The sequence below is a fragment of the Salvia miltiorrhiza genome, chromosome 2 (assembly GCF_028751815.1).
Source record: "Salvia miltiorrhiza cultivar Shanhuang (shh) chromosome 2, IMPLAD_Smil_shh, whole genome shotgun sequence".
Classification (NCBI taxonomy): domain Eukaryota; kingdom Viridiplantae; phylum Streptophyta; class Magnoliopsida; order Lamiales; family Lamiaceae; genus Salvia; species Salvia miltiorrhiza.
In genome coordinates this window covers 25,330,183-25,351,079 of record NC_080388.1, presented here as the reverse complement: position 1 = coordinate 25,351,079, position 20,897 = coordinate 25,330,183, and the positions used below count along the sequence as shown (strand labels likewise).

Below are 20,897 nucleotides of genomic sequence, written 5' to 3'. Positions count from 1 at the left end.
TCAGATGATAGATCAGTCAAACTGATATCATACGCAGCGGAAATAACTTGTTTCGTAATAGCCTCGGTTGAGCACGTTGTTAGTCTTAGGTTTCTCTTTGCAGTTATTCAGTATTCAGTTTATAAAAAATAAGAACACAAGTAAGAATGTAAAACTGAAAGCTGTAAATAATACAGAGACTTTTACGTAGTTCGGAAAATACTTTCCTACATCCACGGTCGGTTGATCAGACCAACAATCCACTCCGCAAGTGCTTAACCGGTGCACTGCAAACCGAACCGTGTGCTTGCCGGGTGCACACAACCGTACCACTGAAGATTCCACTCTTCAGTACCCACACTTCACTCGTGTCGGATTTCTCACTCTTAGCACAGCCCGTGCTAAGATCTCTCAGAGTCAGAGTACCTTCTTGAACTCTGAATCACTCAAACACTCTACTCTTTCTTTCGAAAGGAGGTTTGAACACTTGCCAACTATACTTCAAAGAACAAGTTCTTTGGAGCAAGTTTGACCTTGGCTTTTGGGTAAACAGAGATTTGCCTAAGGTCTAAGAGAATGTTGATGAGCCCATGTTTATGCTCATTTTTCGTGTCTGTTTTAGGTCTAGATAGAGTCTTTTTCCTTTGTTTTTCTAGAGTCGGTCGCCTGGGAGGGTATAGTTCCAGGGCAGGCCCGTTCTTTGGGCAGAAGGTGCTTTTAAGGCATAATGCTGCTGCATTCCGCGAAAGAGGCATGAGTTTGAAGCATAGGAGTTTGGGACACTCAAAAGCTTATTTTGAAGACCAAAAATCCAAGAAGCAGGATGTTGGGCAAACCGACCCTTTGCCCATAAGTACCGGGCGGGATCCAGTTGCATGGGAAGAAGGTTCTGGGCATAATGCGACTTCGGTTCGGGGAAGAAGTGTGAGCACAAATACAAAACCAATTGAAGCTTGGAGTAGCAGGTTACAAACGCTTAGATGAAGTTTGGAGTTGCTCAAGTCAAAATAGCATTTTGCCCATAAGCACCGTGTGGGACCCAGTTGCACCAGAAGATGATCTAAAAAGAGTGCAGAAGGTACAGACGGGGCAGAGAAGAAGAGTGCAGAGGATGTAGATAAGGAAAGAAATCTAAAAACCTTATCCCTTGAGGTTTGGATAAGGAAAGAATCAGCCTCCAGATCTGGATGCTATCTCTGGCAGAAGGAGCCCTAATTCCAGCCCACTCCTTTTGGGCCCAGCTTGCATAGCCCTAACTCATGCCTATAAATACCACGTAGCTGTGAACCACTGGGAGAGAACAGAGAGAGGGAGGCACGAATTTTGAGAGACCATTGCTGTAGTTTTACTTTCCATAGTTAGGTAGGAGTAGTCGCCCCTTATGGGCATAGTTGTTTAATTTTCTGTTCATGTTTTCTGCGGCACTTTTGGCCGTAAGTACCCTTTGCCTTGAGTAAGTTTCTATTTCAGTTTTTACTTTATGTTTTCCTTTATGTCTTTTGCCTTTGTTATTTACTTTATGTTTGGCTAAGTTTTATATTCTAATTTGGACAAGATGATCTAAGCATGAACACTTAACTCGAGAGGTCTAAATTGGGCATAACAACTGTATGAGCATATTCCCGATACACTAGGTTTGGTTCCAATAAGGTTGTAACAACTTGGTCAATTAATTGATCACTAGTTAACTAGGGAGTTCTGGCCACAAGTAATACTTTGGGCACAAGGCGAAACACCATCGACCTCCAAAATAGCACAACGAGTGTTGGAGCTGTGACTGCTGTGAAATATCGGCGTAAGAGTCAAGTGGGTCTATCTAAATCTTAAAGCATTCTGGGCAAAGCACAACTAGCGATAGGCCATCGTAGAGAGCGTGGATGTTGCCCGGGGTAGTTGATTTCCATTAGCTGAACCTTCTACGGGATCATAAACTAAAAAGATAGATTGGGCAAGGGGTTTTTGCGTGCGTGACGAGTGACAATAGGGGTGCAACAATTCTTATGCCTATAACCACTGGTATGCGAGTGATGTGTGTATTTTAGCTATTTAGTTTAGTGTGTGTTTCGCCATGATTTTATATGATTTTACATGGTTTGTGATATTTTGGTGCAGGAATTGCATGAATGGTGAATGGAAGCTGGTGAATGTTAAGAATTGAAGAAAGGCGTGAATTGATTGAAATAGGCGTTGATTTTGAAGAGAAAGTAGAGCTGGGCTTGGAAGTTATTTGTTTTAAATTATATTAAGCCTTAAACTCTTTTGTTAATTATTTATTTGGACATATGCGTTTGCTTTCTTTTAGTTATTAGAAGATTAGATTTGATATTATGTTAGTGGGCTTTTACGCCACTTATTTCCTTGATCAGGTTAGATTTTGTTAAAAATACCCTAGTATATATATTAGGACTCAGCCGCACTTTTGGATGGGGATTAGATGTTTGACTTTGATTAGAATTAGGGATACTACTTTTCTTTTATGAGTGCAGACGATTTTTTTATTCCTTTAAGTTCCATGCATGCAATTCCATTATTTTCATGCAATTGTTGATTCCATACGTCTTTAGCAATTTGATTCCATAGTTTGCTTTGGTTTTAATTCTTGTTTTCTTCGTTTAATATTGCGGCTGGACTTGGATCGAGGCAGACGACATCTGGATAAATTGTTTCAAGTTTGATTTAATTTCTTGCAATTTATTTCTCTGCTTTATTCGCATATTTCAGTATGTTTATTTTTATTTATTTGATTGTTTTTATTTTAAGCATGAGTAGCTAAATCTTTAATTCGGCGAGAATAATGAAACTCTAATTTAATAATATGTGAGACCTAATTGGTTTTAAAATTGATTCCTATTAATTTCGATTAATTCCTAGGTTCCAAGATAATTCTGATTTTATTTAAGCCTGATCAACTTAAGTTTAATTGGATTACAATCAATTAGTTCCTGCCAATCCATAATTGTTGGAATAGGACTGATTAGTGATACAACTACCATGTTCGTAGTAGGAATTAATTGGTATATTAATTATTACTAGCGTCTCTAGGATAATTGATATAAATTGGGTTCCTTCATTGTAATGCTATTAGAATATTAAATCTAGGTCTGGCGTCTCCAGCTAGGTTATATTTTAATAAGGGAAATAAGCAGGTCTGGCGTCTCCAGCTGTTCATCGACACAGTAAGTAGGAATTGGGGTACGTCCGTTGCGTTTCACGGTATCCTATAACTGGTTGGTTTATAGGGATTAATTAATTATTGCGTCGAGGATCAGAATTGAATTAGAGTGGATTTATTTAAGCCGAATTACCCTTTTCATATATTTACTTCAAGCGTATTTTATTTGATTTAATTCTGCATTTTTAGTTTAATTAACTCCTCTTAAAATTAAGGCGTGGTGGCATCACCGTTTTTATAGATTTAGGGATTTGAATGAATTTTAACTGCTCTCTGTGGGATCGACCCTGCTTACCAATATACTAATTTATTTTGGCAATTCCGCATGAATTATTTGGTGGTTAGCGACGTCCACCAAATTGGCGCCGTTGCCGGGGAGCGGTGTTAATTAATTCTTTTCCCTTTGACTATTTTTTTTTATGAGCAGATCGTCCAAGCCGAACCTCCCTTACGATAGTGAAATTGAGAAGACCGCGAAGATGTTAAGAAAAGAGGCGAAGGCGAGAAAGCTACTGGATCTGTTGGGTTCACAGTCCGACCTTTCGGTTCGAACGGAGCAGTTCATCGAGGAGAAGCCCGGTGCTGTAGCTGCTGTCGAGGTTCTGTTTGCCCAAACAGACCACGACTCAGAGACAGAATCAGACTTTGAAGAAGAAATCGACTCGATTTCGATTGCAAGTACTGAGATTGACATGGCTGACAATCCGAGACTGTGCGATCTCTCAAGCCACGAAGCGGATGACCCCCCAACTCCGATCCGGATGCCGACGGCTGCTACTGCTATAGAAATTAAGCTTGGGTTGCTTAATGTTCTTCCTAAGTACTACGGGAAGAAAGGAGAAGATCCATATAATTTCTTAAGCGAATTCATCAAGATCTGTAAGGTCCAGAAGCGCCCTACTGATGTAACGGAGGAACACTTCAGATTAGTTGCTTTTCCCTTCACCATGACAACAGAGGCGAACTCTTGGTTCGCGAGTCTCCCACCTTATTCTATCACTACATGGGTGGAGATGAAAAGGCTATTCCTGGAGCATTTTTTCCCTCCCACCAAGACAAACGCGCTAAAGAAAGAGATCAGTGGTGCAAATCAGGAGTATGATGAGTCCTTAAGCGCTTACTGGACCAGATTTAGGAGATTGGTGGATAGTTGCCCAAACCACAAGTTTACTGAGGGTGACTTGTTGCAGTATTTCTACCAAGGGATGACCGTGGACACGAAGAATTTGGTGAACTCAGCAAGTGGAGGGGGATTTTCCCAAGACACGGTGAGTGAAGCCAAAAGATTAATTCAACACTTGGTGGAAGCTACGAGGGAATATGAGGAGCCGCGCATCCAACAGCTCAAGAAAGCTGCTCAAGCTAGTTCATCAGATTTTGAGGAGAAGTTCGAAGCAAGGATGGGGAAATTGGAGAGAATGTTGAGCACTATGGTGGAGAAAGTCGCAATGGCTGGACAACCACCAGAAAAGCCATGTGGAGCATGTGGTTATTCAGGCCACACCAGCCTGCAATGCACAGGAGATGAGGGAGAATATCAAGCCCACGTGAATTCTCCCCACAATTTTTACAGCTACGACGCGCCACTGCCCCATTTGCCCAAACGGGACCAGTACTCAAACAATCACAATGCACCATGGAGAAACCATCCCAATTTTCGATGGAGAGATCTCGAGCCGAAGCAGCCACCAACGATGCAGCAGCCACAGCAACAAAACTACCGCCCTCCACATCGAAGGACGGGGTATCAAGCTCCACAAACTCAGCAACATCCTCCCGAGAAAGAAGGCAAATCTCTTGAGGAGATGATGGCGGAATTGATTGGCAACCAACAATTTTTGCAAGGCAATGTGCAGCAGCTTCAACAGTCTCATGCAGAGCAAAAGGTGCAGATAGAGGGGTTGGCTCGTCAAGTGTCTCAGCTCGCAACATCCGTGAATCAACTCAAGGGCCATCAAGGAAAATTGCCATCGCAAGTCCAAGTGAATCCTCAGGAAACTGTGAACTTGATCACCTTGAGAAGTGGCAAAGAATTGGATGAACCACCAATCAAGAAAGTGGAAAAAGCTCGAGAAGGCGAATCTGGCGAGAGCAACTGTTTGCCCAAATAGAACGATTCTGAAGAACTAGTGCTCACTGGAGGTCAATCTGGAAATACGTCTCGTTTGCCCAAACAGGACGGTGAGTCCGAAGCTGTGCAGAAAGGAAGGGAGGCAGAACGAGAAAGTGTTGAAGATGATTCGACCAAGGAGGAACCAATACTGAGCCTCTGCGATCCTAAGTTTGTGCCACCAGTACCTTTCCCAAGAAGGTTAGCAAGGAAGAAGCCTGAGGAAGAGATCAATGACTTCATGAAGATATTTGGAAAGTTGGAGATTAATCTTCCTTTCCTCCAAGCACTCAAACTCCCTCATCTGAGCAAGTTTTTGAAGGACTTCATCGATGGAAAGTCTAAGAAATCTCGAAAGATTGTGATGGGCGAGAACGTGTCAGCAGTGATACGAAAAGAGTTGTCGCCCAAATGCAAGGATCCAGGTATGTTTTCTCTGCCATGTTTCATCGGTGATACTAAGATTGAGCATGCTATGTGTGATCTAGGAGCTTCTATTAATGTCATGCCCTTAGCTGTTTATAATAACCTAATTGGTGTGAAGTTGGTGGCTACTAAGGTGGTGATTCAGTTGGCTGATGGGTCACGTGTTCATCCTGAGGGTCTTCTAGAGAATGTTCTTGTAAAGGTGCATGATTTTGTTTATCCTGCTGACTTTTATGTGGTGAAAATGAGTGGTATGCAGTCGAAAGAGTCAGCCGGTGTTCTGTTAGGTCATCCTTTCTTAAGGACCACTAGGGCAGTCATTGATGTTTATAGTGGTACTATTTGTTTGGATTATCATGGAGAGAAGTTCACTTTCAATATTGATGATACCATGAAAAATCCTCTTGTTGTCAAAACTGTTTGTGCCACTAACATTACTGACCCTTCTGTCCAAGAACATCTTGAGACTAAATCTGTGCAGGACAAGTTGGAACCGACCTTGATCAAAAGAGCAACTGGTCTTGATGCTCGTGGGATGAACAATGAAGAAGTCAAAGAATCTACCAAGTCTCTCCATGCTCACTCGAAATTGGCAGATTCAGAAAAATACGTTCTGTTTGCCCAAACAGATGAAATTTCTTCATGCTGACTCAAAACTCACAGGTTCTGGACATACGATTCGTTTGCCCAGACGGAAGCCACGTTATAGAACTCTGCATTTTAATGTGGAACCACCCGACTTAAAAGATAAGTGTGAGGAGGAGCTCCGTTTGGAAGCCTATAATACCAACATGGGGTATGCAGATCTAATAGCGATAGCTTATCACAAGCATCGATTCTGGAGAACATTTGAAGTCGATGAAAAGGTTCGATTCATGCTTGGAAGGCAATGGATAGGTCCTTTTGAGATACAGTCTGTTTGGCCAGGCGGACCAGTGGAGATTAAGAGTTTGGCTACGGCAAAGACGTTTGTAGTCAACTATCACAAGTTGGAGCCATATTGTGATGCATCTCATATGACAACAGTGGAAGAACTTCCATTGTTACCTCAGACGAGATTCTGATTGCATCAATAGTCTAGCCGAAGACTTTAAATAATGGCGCTTATCGGGAGGCAACCCGATTTTCTTTCACTTTGTTTCTCCCGTTTTGTTTTTCTTTTTCTATATTTCCGTTTCGTTCAGTTTTTCTTTCAGTTTTAATTCCCTTTCTTTAGTTTTAATTTTTGTTATGTTTCAGTTTTAAAAAAAAAAGAACGTGACAGCCCTACAGGAGAGCATTGCGAACTTGAGCGCCACCGTTCGACAGGAGATGCGGCGGCGGCGCACACGGTGACTTCCTTCCTTTTCTTGTTTTGTTTCGCATGTTTTTTATGTTGTCTTCGTGTTTTATCTTTTGTCTCTTGTCTTATTTCGTTTATGTCTTTGTTTTCTTCGTTTAGTTGTTGCGTTTGTGTGCTCCTTGCTTATGCTTTGTTTTGTTTGCTTGAGGGCAAGCAAAATCTAAGTGTGAGGGGGGCGTCTTTGAGTTTGTGTTCTGTTGAGTCCGTTTTTTATGTTGTGTGTTGTGAGCCTTCTGGTTGTTGAAATATTAGTGATAAGCATGCTGCCCGGTTGAGTTGTGTGATGAACTTGAGATTTGATACTTGAGAATTGGGATTTTGAGATTGAGAAATTTGTGTTTTTATTGGATGACATTTGGGATGACAAATAAGAGCAACAATGAGTAAAAAGCCACATATAAGTGAGAATTGAGCTTATTAGAGTAGAGCACTCTCTACTATTTTTCTTCTTGAGTGGTTTGTCGTTCATGAAGTTGTGATATGTTGTGAGTCATTGGTAATGCATGATAGAAGGCACTAGGGTAGCCCCTTTGGCTTGCTTTTGATTTCCTACCTATGCATTAACCCCTAGTGAGCCCTTTGAAGCCTTGACCATGTTCTTTCTTATGAGTCACTAAATAATTAAGCCAAGGCCTGTTTTAGACTATCTCTTTGGCCCAGTGATGCATGTCTAATTTGAACTTCATTCCATTGATTACTAGAGGAAGTTAAGCTGTGTTCTTATGTGCCGTTTGCCCAAACTACTGTTTGTGTAAAGTGATAAGGATCTGTGATCCGTTTGACCAAACAGTTGCATTGATCAGTTGAGTTCTTGGGATGAGAGCAGTTTTGGGAGACGATTTGTGGGGATATTTTGTAGATGATGATTGCATGTTGATTGAGGATATAAAAAAGGAAAGGTGCTGCAAAAAAAAAAGAGAAAAAAAAGAAAAAAAAAAAAAGAAAAAAAGAAAAGAAAGGAAAAGAAAAATCGAAAAAAAAAGAAAAAAAAAATGTTGCACCAGTTTGAGTTGAGCATGTAGTATCATTGTTATTATTGGAGTTTTTCCCCTAAGTTTAGTTGCTTCCTTTCTTTCTCTATGAACTTGAAATTGTGGATGATGGTTTGGATTAGATGTGCACATTTTGAGTTTCACTGCTTGAGCTTAGGACCCCTAGGATCTTGCCAACATCATGAATGGTCCTTAGCCCCATTACAACCAATGAGAAAAGACCTTTTTGAGTTACTGTGTGACCATGACATATCACGACTAAGTGGATTTTCCTTCTTGTGTGTGAAATTCCAAAATAAATTCTTGAGAGAAGAGTGAACCTTGAGAGGAGCTCGTTGTTGCTTGTTTTGGACTAGATTGACAATGAAAACACTTATTTTGCATTTCATTTTCTTGATTTGAGAGTTGATAATCGATTGTGAGTTGCATAGTTCGATTTGGCAGTATGTTACGTTACTAGTGTTTTGATGATTACTTGGCTATTGGTTTAGTTGAGTTCGTCGTTGTTTAGTGTCTTCTTTCTGTTTAGTTTTGTTTGCTTGTTAGTTTGTTCTTTGCTTTTGGAGTCTTTTGTGTTGTGTCGAGGGAGGAAGTTGTCTATAGTGGCTAATTTTCACCATTAAATTCTTCTTTCACGTCATACTTGAGGACAAGTATGATCTAAGTGTGAGGGGATTTGATGTGTGTATTTTAGCTATTTAGTTTAGTGTGTGTTTCGCCATGATTTTATATGATTTTACATGGTTTGTGACATTTTGGTGCAGGAATTGCATGAATGGTGAATGGAAGCTGGTGAATGTTAAGAATTGAAGAAAGGCGTGAATTCATTGAAATAGGCGTTGATTTTGAAGAAAAAGTAGAGCTGGGTTTGGAAGTTATTTGTTTTAAATTATATTAAGCCTTAAACCCTTTTGTTAATTATTTATTTGGACATATGCGTTTGCTTTCTTTTAGTTATTAGAAGATTAGATTTGATATTATGTTAGTGGGCTTTTACGCCACTTATTTCCTTGATTAGGTTAGATTTTGTTAAAAATACCCTAGTATATATATTAGGACTTAGCAGCACTTTTGGATGGGGATTAGATGTTTGACTTTGATTAGAATTAGGGATACTCCTTTGCTTTTATGAGTGCAGATGTTTTTTTTATTCCTTTAAGTTCCATGCATGCAATTCCATTATTTTCATGCAATTGTTGATTCCATACGTCTTTAGCAATTTGATTCCATAGTTTGCTTTGGTTTTAATTCTTGTTTTCTTCGTTCAATATTGCGGCTGGACTTGGATCGAGGCAGACGACATCTGGATAAATTGTTTCAAGTTTGATTTAATTTCTTGCAATTTATTTCTCTGCTTTATTCGCATATTTCAGTATGTTTATTTTTATTTATTTGATTGTTTTTATTTTAAGCATGAGTAGCTAAATCTTTAATTCGGCGAGAATAATGAAACTCTAATTTAATAATATGTGAGACCTAATTGGTTTTAAAATTGATTCCTATTAATTTCGATTAATTCCTAGGTTCCAAGATAATTCTGATTTTATTTAAGCCTGATCAACTTATGTTTAATTGGATTACAGTCAATTAGTTCCTGCCAATCCATAATTGTTGGAATAGGACTGATTAGTGATACAACTACCATGTTCGTAGTAGGAATTAATTGGTATATTAATTATTACTAGCGCCTCTAGGATAATTGATATAAATTGGGTTCCTTCATCGTAATGCTGTTAGAATATTAAATCTAGGTCTGGCGTCTCCAGCTAGGTTATATTTTAATAAGGGAAATAAGCAGGTCTGGCGTCTCCAGCTGTTCATCGACACAGTAAGTAGGAATTGGGGTACGTCCGTTGCGTTTCACGGTATCCTATAACTGGTTGGTTGATAGGGATTAATTAATTATTGCGTCGAGGATCAGAGTTGAATTAGAGTGGATTTATTTAAGCCGAATTACCCTTTTCATATATTTACTTCAAGCGTATTTTATTTGATTTAATTCTGCATTTTTAGTTTAATTAACTCCTCTTAAAATTAAGGCGTGGTGGCATCACCGTTTTTATAGATTTAGGGATTTGAATGAATTTTAACTGCTCTCTGTGGGATCGACCCTGCTTACCAATATACTAATTTATTTTGGTAATTCCGCAGGAATTATTTGGTGGTTAGCGACGTCCACAATATTGGCGCCGTTGCCGGGGAGCGGTGTTAATTAATTCTTTTCCCTTTGTCTATTTTTCTTTTTTTTTATTTGTTTATGAGCCATTTCGTCCAAGCCGAACCTCCTTTACGATAGTAAAATTGAGAAGACCGCGAAGAAGTTAAGGAAAGAGGCGAAGGCAAGGAAGCTACTGGATCTCCTGGGTTCACAGTCCGACCTTTCGGTTCGAACGGAGCAGTTCATCGAGGAGAAGCCCGGTGCTGTAGCTGCTGACGAGGTTCTGTTTGCCCAAACAGACCACGACTCAGAGACAGAATCAAACTTTGAAGAAGAAATCGACTCGATTTCGATTGCAAGTACTGAGAGTGACATGGCTGACAATCCGAGACTGTACGATCTCTCAAGCCACAAAGCTGAAGACCCCCCAACTCCGATCCGGATGCCGGCGGCTGCTACTGCTATAGAAATTAAGCTTGGGTTGCTTAATGTTCTTCCTAAGTACTACTGGAAGAAAGGAGAAGATCCATATAATTTCCTGAGCAAATTCATCAAGATCTGCAAGGTACAGAAGCGCCCTACTGATGTAACGGAGGAACACTTCAGATTAGCTGCTTTTCCCTTCACCATGACAGCAGAGACGAACTCTTGGTTCGCGAGTCTCCCACCTTATTCTATCACTACATGGGTGGAGATGAAAAGGCTATTCCTGGAACATTTTTTCCCTCCCACCAAGACGAACGCGCTAAAGAATGAGATCAGTGGTGCAAATCAGGAGTATGATGAGTCCTTAAGCGCTTACTGGACCAGATTTAGGAGATTGGTGGATAGTTGCCCAAACCACAAGTTTACTGAGGGTGACTTGTTGCAGTATTTCTACCAAGGGATGACCGTTGACACTAAGAATTTGGTGAACTCAGCAAGTGGAGAGGGATTTTCCCAAAACACGGTGAGTGAAGCCAAAAGATTAATTCAACACTTGGTGGAAGCTACGAGGGAGTATGAGGAGCCGCACATCCAACAGCTCAAGAAAGCTGCTCAAGCTAGTTCATCAGATTTTGAGGAGAAGTTCGAAGCAAGGATGGGAAAATTGGAGAGAATTTTGAGCACTATGGTGGAGAAAGTCGCAATGGCTGGACAACCACCAGAAAAGCCATGTGGAGCATGTGGTAATCCAGGCCACACCAGCCTGCAATGCACAGGAGATGAGGGAGAATATCAAGCCCACGCGAATTCTCCCTACAATTTTTACAGCTACGACACGCCACTGCCCCATTTGCCCAAACGGGACCAGTACTCAAACAATCACAATGCGCCATGGAGAAACCATCCCAATTTTCGATGGAGAGATCTCGAACCGAAGCAGCCACCAACGATGCAGCAGCCACAGCAACAAAACTACCGCCCTCCACATCAAAGGACGGGGTATCAAGCTCCACAAACTTAGCAACATCCTCCCGAGAAAGAAGGCAAATCTCTTGAGGAGATGATGGCGGAATTGATTGGCAACCAACAATTTTTGCAAGGCAATGTGCAGCAGCTTCAACAGTCTCATGCAGATCAAAAGGTGCAGATAGAGGGGTTGGCTCGTCAAGTGTCTCAGCTCGCAACATCCGTGAATCAACTCAAGGGCCATCAAGGAAAATTGCCATCGCAAGTCCAAGTGAATCCTCAGGAAACTGTGAACTTGATCACCTTGAGAAGTGGCAAAGAATTGGATGAACCACCAATCAAGAAAGTGGAAAAAGCTCGAGAAGGCGAATCTGGCGAGAGCAACTGTTTGCCCAAACAGAACGATTCTGAAGAACTAGTGCTCACTGGAGGTCAATCTGGAAATACGTCTCGTTTGCCCAAACAGGACGGTGAGTCCGAAGCTGTGCAGAAAGGAAGGGAGGCAGAACGAGAAAGTGTTGAAGATGATTCGACCAAGGAGGAACCAATACTGAGCCTCCGCGATCCTAAGTTTGTGCCACCAGTACCTTTCCCAAGAAGGTTAGCAAGGAAGAAGCCTGAGGAAGAGATCAATGACTTCATGAAGATATTTGGAAAGTTGGAGATTAATCTTCCTTTCCTCCAAGCACTCAAACTCCCTCATCTGAGCAAGTTTTTGAAGGACTTCATCGATGAAAAGTCTAAGAAATCTGGAAAGATTGTGATGGGCGAGAACGTGTCAGCAGTGATACAAAAAGAGTTGCCGCCCAAATGCAAGGATCCAGGTATGTTTTCTCTGCCATGTTTCATCGGTGATACTAAGATTGAGCATGCTATGTGTGATCTAGGAGCTTCTATTAATGTCATGCCCTTAGCTGTTTATAATAACCTAATTGGTGTGAAGTTGGTGGCTACTAAGTTGGTGATTCAGTTGGCTGATGGGTCACGTGTTCATCCTGAGGGTCTTCTAGAGAATGTTCTAGTAAAGGTGCATGATTTTGTTTATCCTGCTGACTTTTATGTGGTGAAAATGAGTGGTATGCAGTCGAAAGAGTCACCGGTGTTCTGTTAGGTCGTCCTTTCTTAAGGACCACTAGGGCAGTCATTGATGCTTATAGTGGTACTATTTGTTTTGATTAACATGGAGAGAAGTTCACTTTCAATATTGATGATACCATGAAAAATCCTCTTGTTGTTAAAACTGTTTGTGCCACTAACATTACTGACCCTTCTGTCCAAGAACATCTTGAGACTAAATCTGTGCAGGACAAGTTGGAACCGACCTTGATCAAAAGAGCAACTGGTCTTGATGCTCGTGGGATGAACAATGAAGAAGTCAAAGAATCTACCAAGTCTCGCCTTGCTCACTCGAAATTGGCAGATTCTGGAAATACGTTCTGTTTGCCCAAACAGATCAAATTTCTTCATGCTGACTCAAAACTCACAGGTTCTGGACATACGCTTCGTTTGCCCAGACGGAAGCCACGTTATAGAACTCTGCATTTTAATGTGGAACCACCAGACTTAAAAGATAAGTTTGAGGAGGAGCTCCGTTTGGAAGCCTATAATACCAACATGGGGTATGCAGATCTAATAGTGATAGCTTATCACAAGAATCGATTCTGGAGAACATTTGAAGTCGGTGAAAAGGTTCGATTCATGCTTGGAAGGCAATGGATAGGTCCTTTTGAGATACAGTCTGTTTGGCCAGGCGGACCAGTGGAGATTAAGAGTTTGGCTACGGCAAAGACGCTTGTAGTCAACTATCACAAGTTGGAGCCATATTGCGATGCATCTCATATGACAACAGTGGAAGAAATTCCATTGTCACCTCAGACGAGATTCTGATTGCATCAATAGTCTAGCCAAAGACTTTAAATAATGGCGCTTATCGGGAGGCAACCCGTTTTTCGTTCAGTTTTTCTTTCAGTATTAATTCCCTTTCTTTAGTTTTAATTTTTGTTATGTTTCAGTTTTTAAAAAAAAAAGAACGTGGCAGCCCTATAGGAGAGCATTGCGAACTTGAGCGCCACCATTCGACAGGAGATGCGGCGGCGGCGCACACGGTGACTTCCTTCCTTTTCTTGTTTTGTTTCGCATGTTTTTTGTGTTGTCTTCGTGTTTTATCTTTTGTCTCTTGTCTTATTTCGTTTATGTCTTTGTTTTCTTCGTTTAGTTGTTGCGTTTGTGTGCTCCTTGCTTATGTTTTATTTTGTTTGCTTCAGGGCAAGCAAAATCTAAGTGTGAGGGGGGCGTCTTTGAGTTTGTGTTCTGTTGAGTCCGTTTTTTATGTTGTGTGTTGTGAGCCTTCCGGTTGTTGAAATATTAGTGATAAGCATGCTGCCCGGTTGAGTTGTGTGATGAACTTGAGATTTGATACTTGAGAATTGGGATTTTGAGATTGAGAAATTTGTGTTTTTATTGGATGACATTTGGGATGACAAATAAGAGCAACAATGAGTATAAAGCCACATATAAGTGAGAATTGAGCTTATTAGAGTAGAGCACTCTCTACTATTTTTCTTCTTGAGTGGTTTGTCGTTCATGAAGTTGTGATATGTTGTGAGTCATTGGTAATGCATGATAGAAGGCACTAGGGTAGCCCCTTTGGCTTGCTTTTGATTTGCTACCTATGCATTAACCCCTAGTGAGCCCTTTGAAGCCTTGACCATGTTCTTTCTTATGAGTCACTAAATAATTAAGCCAAGGCTTGTTTTGGACTATCTCTTTGGCCCAGTGATGCATGTCTAATTTGAACTTCATTCCATTGATTACTAGAGGAAGTTAAGCTGTGTTCTTATGTGCCGTTTGCCCAAACTACTGTTTGTGTAAAGTGATAAGGATCTGTGATCCGTTTGCCCAAACAGTTGCATTGATCAGTTGAGTTCTTGGGATGGGAGCAGTTTTGGGAGACGATTTGTGGGGATATTTTGTAGATGATGATTGCATGTTGATTGAGGATATAAAAAAGGAAAGGTGCTGCAAAAAAAAAAAGAGAAAAAAAAAGAAAAAAAAAGAAAAAAAGAAAAGAAAGGAAAAGAAAAATCGAAAAAAAAAGAAAAAAAAAATGTTGCACCAGTTTGAGTTGAGCATGTAGTATCATTGTTATTATTGGAGTTTTTCCCCTAAGTTTAGTTGCTTCCTTTCTTTCTCTATGAACTTGAAATTGTGGATGATGGTTTGGATTAGATGTGCACATTTTGAGTTTCACTGCTTGAGCTTAGGACCCCTAGGATCTTGCCAACATCATGAATGGTCCTTAGCCCCATTACAACCAATGAGAAAAGACCTTTTTGAGTTACTGTGTGACCATGACATATCACGACTAAGTGGATTTTCCTTCTTGTGTGTGAAATTCCAAAATAAATTCTTGAGAGAAGAGTGAACCTTGAGAGGAGCTCGTTGTTGCTTGTTTTGGACTAGATTGACAATGAAAACACTTGTTTTGCATTTCATTTTCTTGATTTGAGAGTTGAGAATCGATTGTGAGTTGCATAGTTCGATTTGGCAGTATGTTACGTTACTAGTGTTTTGATGATTACTTGGCTATTGGTTTAGTTGAGTTCGTCGTTGTTTAGTGTCTTCTTTCTGTTTAGTTTCGTTTGCTTGTTAGTTTGTTCTTTGCTTTTGGAGTCTTTTGTGTTGTGTCGAAGGAGGAAGTTGTCTATAGTGGCTAATTTTCACCATTAAATTCTTCTTTCGCGTCATACTTGAGGACAAGTATGATCTAAGTGTGAGGGGATTTGATGTGTGTATTTTAGCTATTTAGTTTAGTGTGTGTTTCGCCATGATTTTATATGATTTTACATGGTTTGTGACATTTTGGTGCAGGAATTGCATGAATGGTGAATGGAAGCTGGTGAATGTTAAGAATTGAAGAAAGGCGTGAATTCATTGAAATAGGCGTTGATTTTGAAGAGAAAGTAGAGCTGGGCTTGGAAGTTATTTGTTTTAAATTATATTAAGCCTTAAACTCTTTTGTTAATTATTTATTTGGACATATGCGTTTGCTTTCTTTTAGTTATTAGAAGATTAGATTTGATATTATGTTAGTGGGCTTTTACGCCACTTATTTCCTTGATTGGCTTTCTTTCAGCCGTACTTTTGGATGGGGATTAGATGTTTGACTTTGATTAGAATTAAGGATGCTCCTTTGCTTTTATGAGTGCAGACGTTTTTTTTATTCCTTTAAGTTCCATGCATGCAATTCCATTATTTTCATGCAATTGTTGATTCCATACGTCTTTAGCAATTTGATTCCATAGTTTGCTTTGGTTTTAATTCTTGTTTTCTTCGTTCAATATTGCGGCTGGACTTGGATCGAGGCAGACGACATCTGGATAAATTGTTTCAAGTTTGATTTAATTTCTTGCAATTTATTTCTCTGCTTTATTCGCATATTTCAGTATGTTTATTTTTATTTATTTGATTGTTTTTATTTTAAGCATGAGTAGCTAAATCTTTAATTCGGCGAGAATAATGAAACTCTAATTTAATAATATATGAGACCTAATTGGTTTTAAAATTGATTCCTATTAATTTCGATTAATTCCTAGGTTCCAAGATAATTCTGATTTTATTTAAGCCTGATCAACTTAAGTTTAATTGGATTACAGTCAATTAGTTCCTGCCAATCCGTAATTATTGGAATTGGACTGATTAGTGATACAACTACCATGTTCGTAGTAGGAATTAATTGGTATATTAATTATTACTAGCGTCTCTAGGATAATTGATATAAATTGGGTTCCTTCATCGTAATGCTGTTAGAATATTAAATCTAGGTCTGGCGTCTCCAGCTAGGTTATATTTTAATAAGGAAAATAAGCAGATCTGGCGTCTCCAGCTGTTCATCGACACAGTAAGTAGGAATTGGGGTACGTCCGTTGCGTTTCATGGTATCCTATAACTGGTTGGTTGATAGGGATTAATTAATTATTGCGTCGAGGATCAGAGTTGAATTAGAGTGGATTTATTTAAGCTGAATTACCTTTTTCATATATTTACTTCAAGCGTATTTTATTTGATTTAATTCTGCATTTTTAGTTTAATTAACTCCTTTTAAAATTAAGGCGTGGTGGCATCACCGTTTTTATAGATTTAGGGATTTGAATGAATTTTAACTGCTCTCTGTGGGATCGACCCTGCTTACCAATATACTAATTTATTTTGGTAATTCCGCAGGAATTATTTGGTGGTTAGCGACGTCCACCAGCGAGTATAGTAATTTATCTTTGCACCAATGATCGAGTGTCTAGTTCATGTTTAGTGATTCAAACCCAAGTCAGAATTATTTGTTATTTGATTTATCTACTTTTGCTATTTCAGTTTAGGTTGGAAACCCCGTTCTGCCCATAAGCACGTTGTGGTCAGAACACTGCAGGATACAAACCCCTTTTAGTGACACCCATACAGGAGGAGTTACTGCTCAGTTCCCTGTGGATTAGACTCTGGACTTACCACTAGCTAATCTAGTTGTGGGCACAGGATATTTTATTTGCACAAAGCTCAAACGACAGCTTCGTCAAATTGGCGCCGTTGCCGGGGAACTGAGTGCGCTAGTAATTTCTTTTGCGAAATTTTGAGTGAGTTTTGTCTTAACGTTTGTGTATGCGTTGTACTAGGAGTGCAGGTCACAAGGAGCTATTATTGTTTGATCCCGAGATCGAAAGGACCGCACACCGAAACAATGGAGAACGACGTCGGGCAGAGCAAGAGACACAGCTGAACAGGAACCAAGAGGGAGATATGGTCGGAGAAGACAATCCAGCCGATAAGACCCTTCGGGATATGATGTTCCCAAATAATCTGAACCTCCGACCTACGGGCATAGTGTTGCCCAATATCACTGGGAATTGGGAGTTGAAGAACGCCCTGATCCAGATATTGCCCAAATACAGTGATATGCCCAGAGAGGACCCTATGCGGCCCTTGCAAGATTTCGAGATGGCTTGTGGAACTATCCGCACCGCATCTCCTACCCTTACTGAGTACATCCGACTCCTTACTTTTCTGTTCTCTGTTCAAGAAGGAGCGAGGGATTGGTTGTACGCTTTGCCCAAAAACAGCATTACGACCTGGCAACAGTTGCAGTAGAAGTTTCTCGAAAGGTTCTTCCCAGTCAGCCGGATCCAGAGCCTAAGGACCATAATAAGCAACATCAAGATGGGGGATGGAGAGATCTTATATGACTACTAGGGAAGATTCAAACAAATGCTAGCCAAATGCCCACAACATCAAATACCAGCCCACGATCTTGTTCGATACTTTGTGTGAGGACTTCGAAGGTAAGAAAGGCAATGGCTGCATACTGCATGTGGAGGATCCATTTTGAACAAATCGGCGGCAGAGGCATTCAAACTTATAGCTAATATGGTGGAGGAGTCAAGGGATGAAGAAGGCACAATAGAGAAAATGTCACCACCAGAACCATCGTCTGCCCAAGACGATAAGATTGACAAGCTGTGCAGTGCCTTGGAGAAGTTCATGAGCAACTAGATTTCTTTGATCAAGAAGCCGGTGAAAGCATGCCAACTTTGTATGGCATACACCCATGCAACGGATGAATGCCCTCAACTCTTTGAGGATGAAGAAGAAGTCAATGCTTTGGGACAGCTGGGAGGAAACAATGGTGGAAATGGTCAGAAGCTCTTTGAGCCCTATAGACAGTAGTACCTACAACAACCTTCACAGGCAAGAGGGGCTTCCTTGGCAGAACTTGTGCACACGATGGTACAAGAAAACATGAAATTCCAGCAAGAGTTCGCGAAATTTAAGATGGAAACTCGAGGAGGAATGCAGAATGTCAATGCCCAGTTATCCTATCTTGCCCAAACGATCGCTCAGATGGAAAAGAAGCAGGGAAAGCTTCCTGCCCAAATGGAGGTTAAGGAGGTGAATGCTGTGATGCTGAAAAGTGGGAAAGATATCCTGCCCCAGAAAACACTTCTCGACCAAATGGATGTTATGATCTAAGAAAGCGTGACAGAGGACTATGCCTAAGACGAGGATATGGAGGAAGCTGCTGGAATGATGGATACCCTAAAGGAGGAAGTGGGATACACAGAAGCCCTTAATATTCCCACCATCGGACCAGAGGACAAGTTGGTGTCGTCACCCAAGAGAGCACCCAAGCTCGAATCGAAGAATTTGCCCAAGCACCTAAAATACATCCATCTAGGCGAGAATGAGACTATGCCCTTGAGCGTCAGTTCGAAGTTAAGCTCAACAGAGGAGAAGCAAGTCCGAGAGATTTTGAGCACATACAAGGAGGCAATTGGTTGGACCCTAACGGACATCAAGGGCATAAGCCAGACTGTGTGCATGCATCACATTCTCATGGAGGAGGATGACGTTCCAGTTCGTGACCCACAACGAAAGCTCAATCCAACCGTGAAAGATGTGGTAATGAAGAGACCCTTGAAACCTCATCTTGAGCATAACCCCCCTATAGTTTTGTTTTTATTTTGTTTTGTTTCGAGTCTGTTTCGTCTCTACCTTCTTTCTTGTTTTTATTTTTATTTTCATAGTGTCTGTGCTTCGACCTCCTCGACACACCCACTTTGCCCAAAGCAAAGTGTGTGTGTGGGGAGGGTCACCCTTTTTGTTTTCGTTTATTGTTGGTATTCCTCCTTCTAACACCCTTTGCCTAAGGCAAAGTGTGTGAGTGGGGAGGAATACTTGTTTTTTATGTGTTTTGTTTGTGTTTCAGCATGGTTCTCCTAAAGGACGTACGTATTAAGGGCAAGAGAGTCAAATTCACCACATCTGTAGAGGTTATCCCCACAGCAAGCTTTCAGCCATCTACCCCAGCAAGTAAGAACAAGGAGAAGTCAGAGAACCCTGCCCATCTGAGTACAAATAATGACGCCCGTATGGGCATAACAGAAGCCATGATGATGGAGACCAGAAAAGCACTCTTTGCCTACTTTCCGAGCACTGGATTCAGGTGCCCACCTGAACTCTGTTCTGGGCATAACCCTCCCTAGGCCTTAGTTTTTTTTTTTTTCATTTTGAGTCTGTTTTTCGACCCCTCTACACACCTACTTTCCCCAAGGCAAAGTGTGTGTGTGGGGTGGGGTGGGCCGAGCGTTGTTTCTTTGTCCTGTGGTTAACCTTTCGATTTGCAATCAATTAAGCATGATTATATTCTGAGTTTGTTGTGCAAGTAGTCTGAGATTCGAATTTCCAAGCATGCCGTATGTAGTTGAGGACGATGGATAGGGTTGTGGGCATACCATGTGAGGTTTTGAGCTTTGATATATGTTGTCTTATGCCCATAACAGTTTTTTATTTCTTGTGTGAAAATTGACATCTTGACTAGGGTAATGCTAGAACTTGCCTTGATTCTTAGTCGAACTCTGTGTACATAGTATAGGTGTGTTAAATGATTTAGGCAATTCTTTCTTTAGCCCACAAGAGCCAAACTGACCAACCCTACATCTATCACTTGTGAACCCCTTTGAGCTTGATAATTCATTTGAATTCACTGATAAATTTGCCCAAATTTGAGCCGTCCTGGTCAAACTGAACTTAAGGGCAAAAGAAGAAAAGATAGTGTAGTGGATCCTATGGGTAGGACTAGTGCAAAAATTGCAAAATGAGACATCTAATTCCAAAATAAAGAAAAAGTCCAGAAAGAAAATTAAAAAAAAAGATAAAAAATAAGAGTTAATGTTTTGGTTAGTATGTGCTTAGGCCCGCAAGAATAGGTAGGGATCTTAAAAATCTTGGAAGTCTATTGCCCAGATGAAGTTCAGAATGACCTTAGCCTCGTACCAAAAATTCTCACCTTATGCCTTAAGCCACGTTACAACCCATAAAAGACCTAATGAGATGCACCTAGAACTTTGACTAAAGGGGGAGACAATAGAAGATAGGCAAGCCTATGACAGAATCTAGCATGATGTCACGAGCGTAAACACTTCCCAAAAACACTTGAGAGAATGAGCGATGAGGAGGAACATCCTTACGCCCACAGACCCCTTCTTGACTCAACTGATGGCATTGCATGATTTTTTTTTTGTCTCTGATTGTTTGCACGTTTTTGCTTAGATATTCTCTTGCATTTTTGTATTGCGTTTTGGGTGTGCTAACCCTTGTTTCGAGTCTTGTCTGTTTTGTATGTGTCTGTCTTTTGGGCATAATTACATGTGCACGCTTGAGGACAATCGTGTTTAAAGTGTGCGCGTGTGATAAGCCCATGTTTGTGCTCGTTTTTCGTGTCTGTTTTAGGTCTAGATAGAGTCTTTTTCCTTTATTTTTCTAGAGTCAGTCGCCTGGGAGGG

General features: G+C 40.7%; 1 protein-coding gene across 1 annotated transcript; it reads left to right on the top strand.

Moving 5' to 3' along the window:
* Positions 1–10,873: 10,873 nt before the first annotated feature.
* On the top strand, positions 10,874–12,682 carry LOC131008186 (uncharacterized). The gene is made up of 3 exons (XM_057935079.1): positions 10,874–11,348; positions 11,706–12,331; positions 12,515–12,682. The coding sequence occupies exons 1-3, from the start codon at positions 10,874–10,876 to the stop codon at positions 12,680–12,682; spliced, it is 1,269 nt and encodes a 422-aa protein (XP_057791062.1).
* Positions 12,683–20,897: the final 8,215 nt, after the last annotated feature.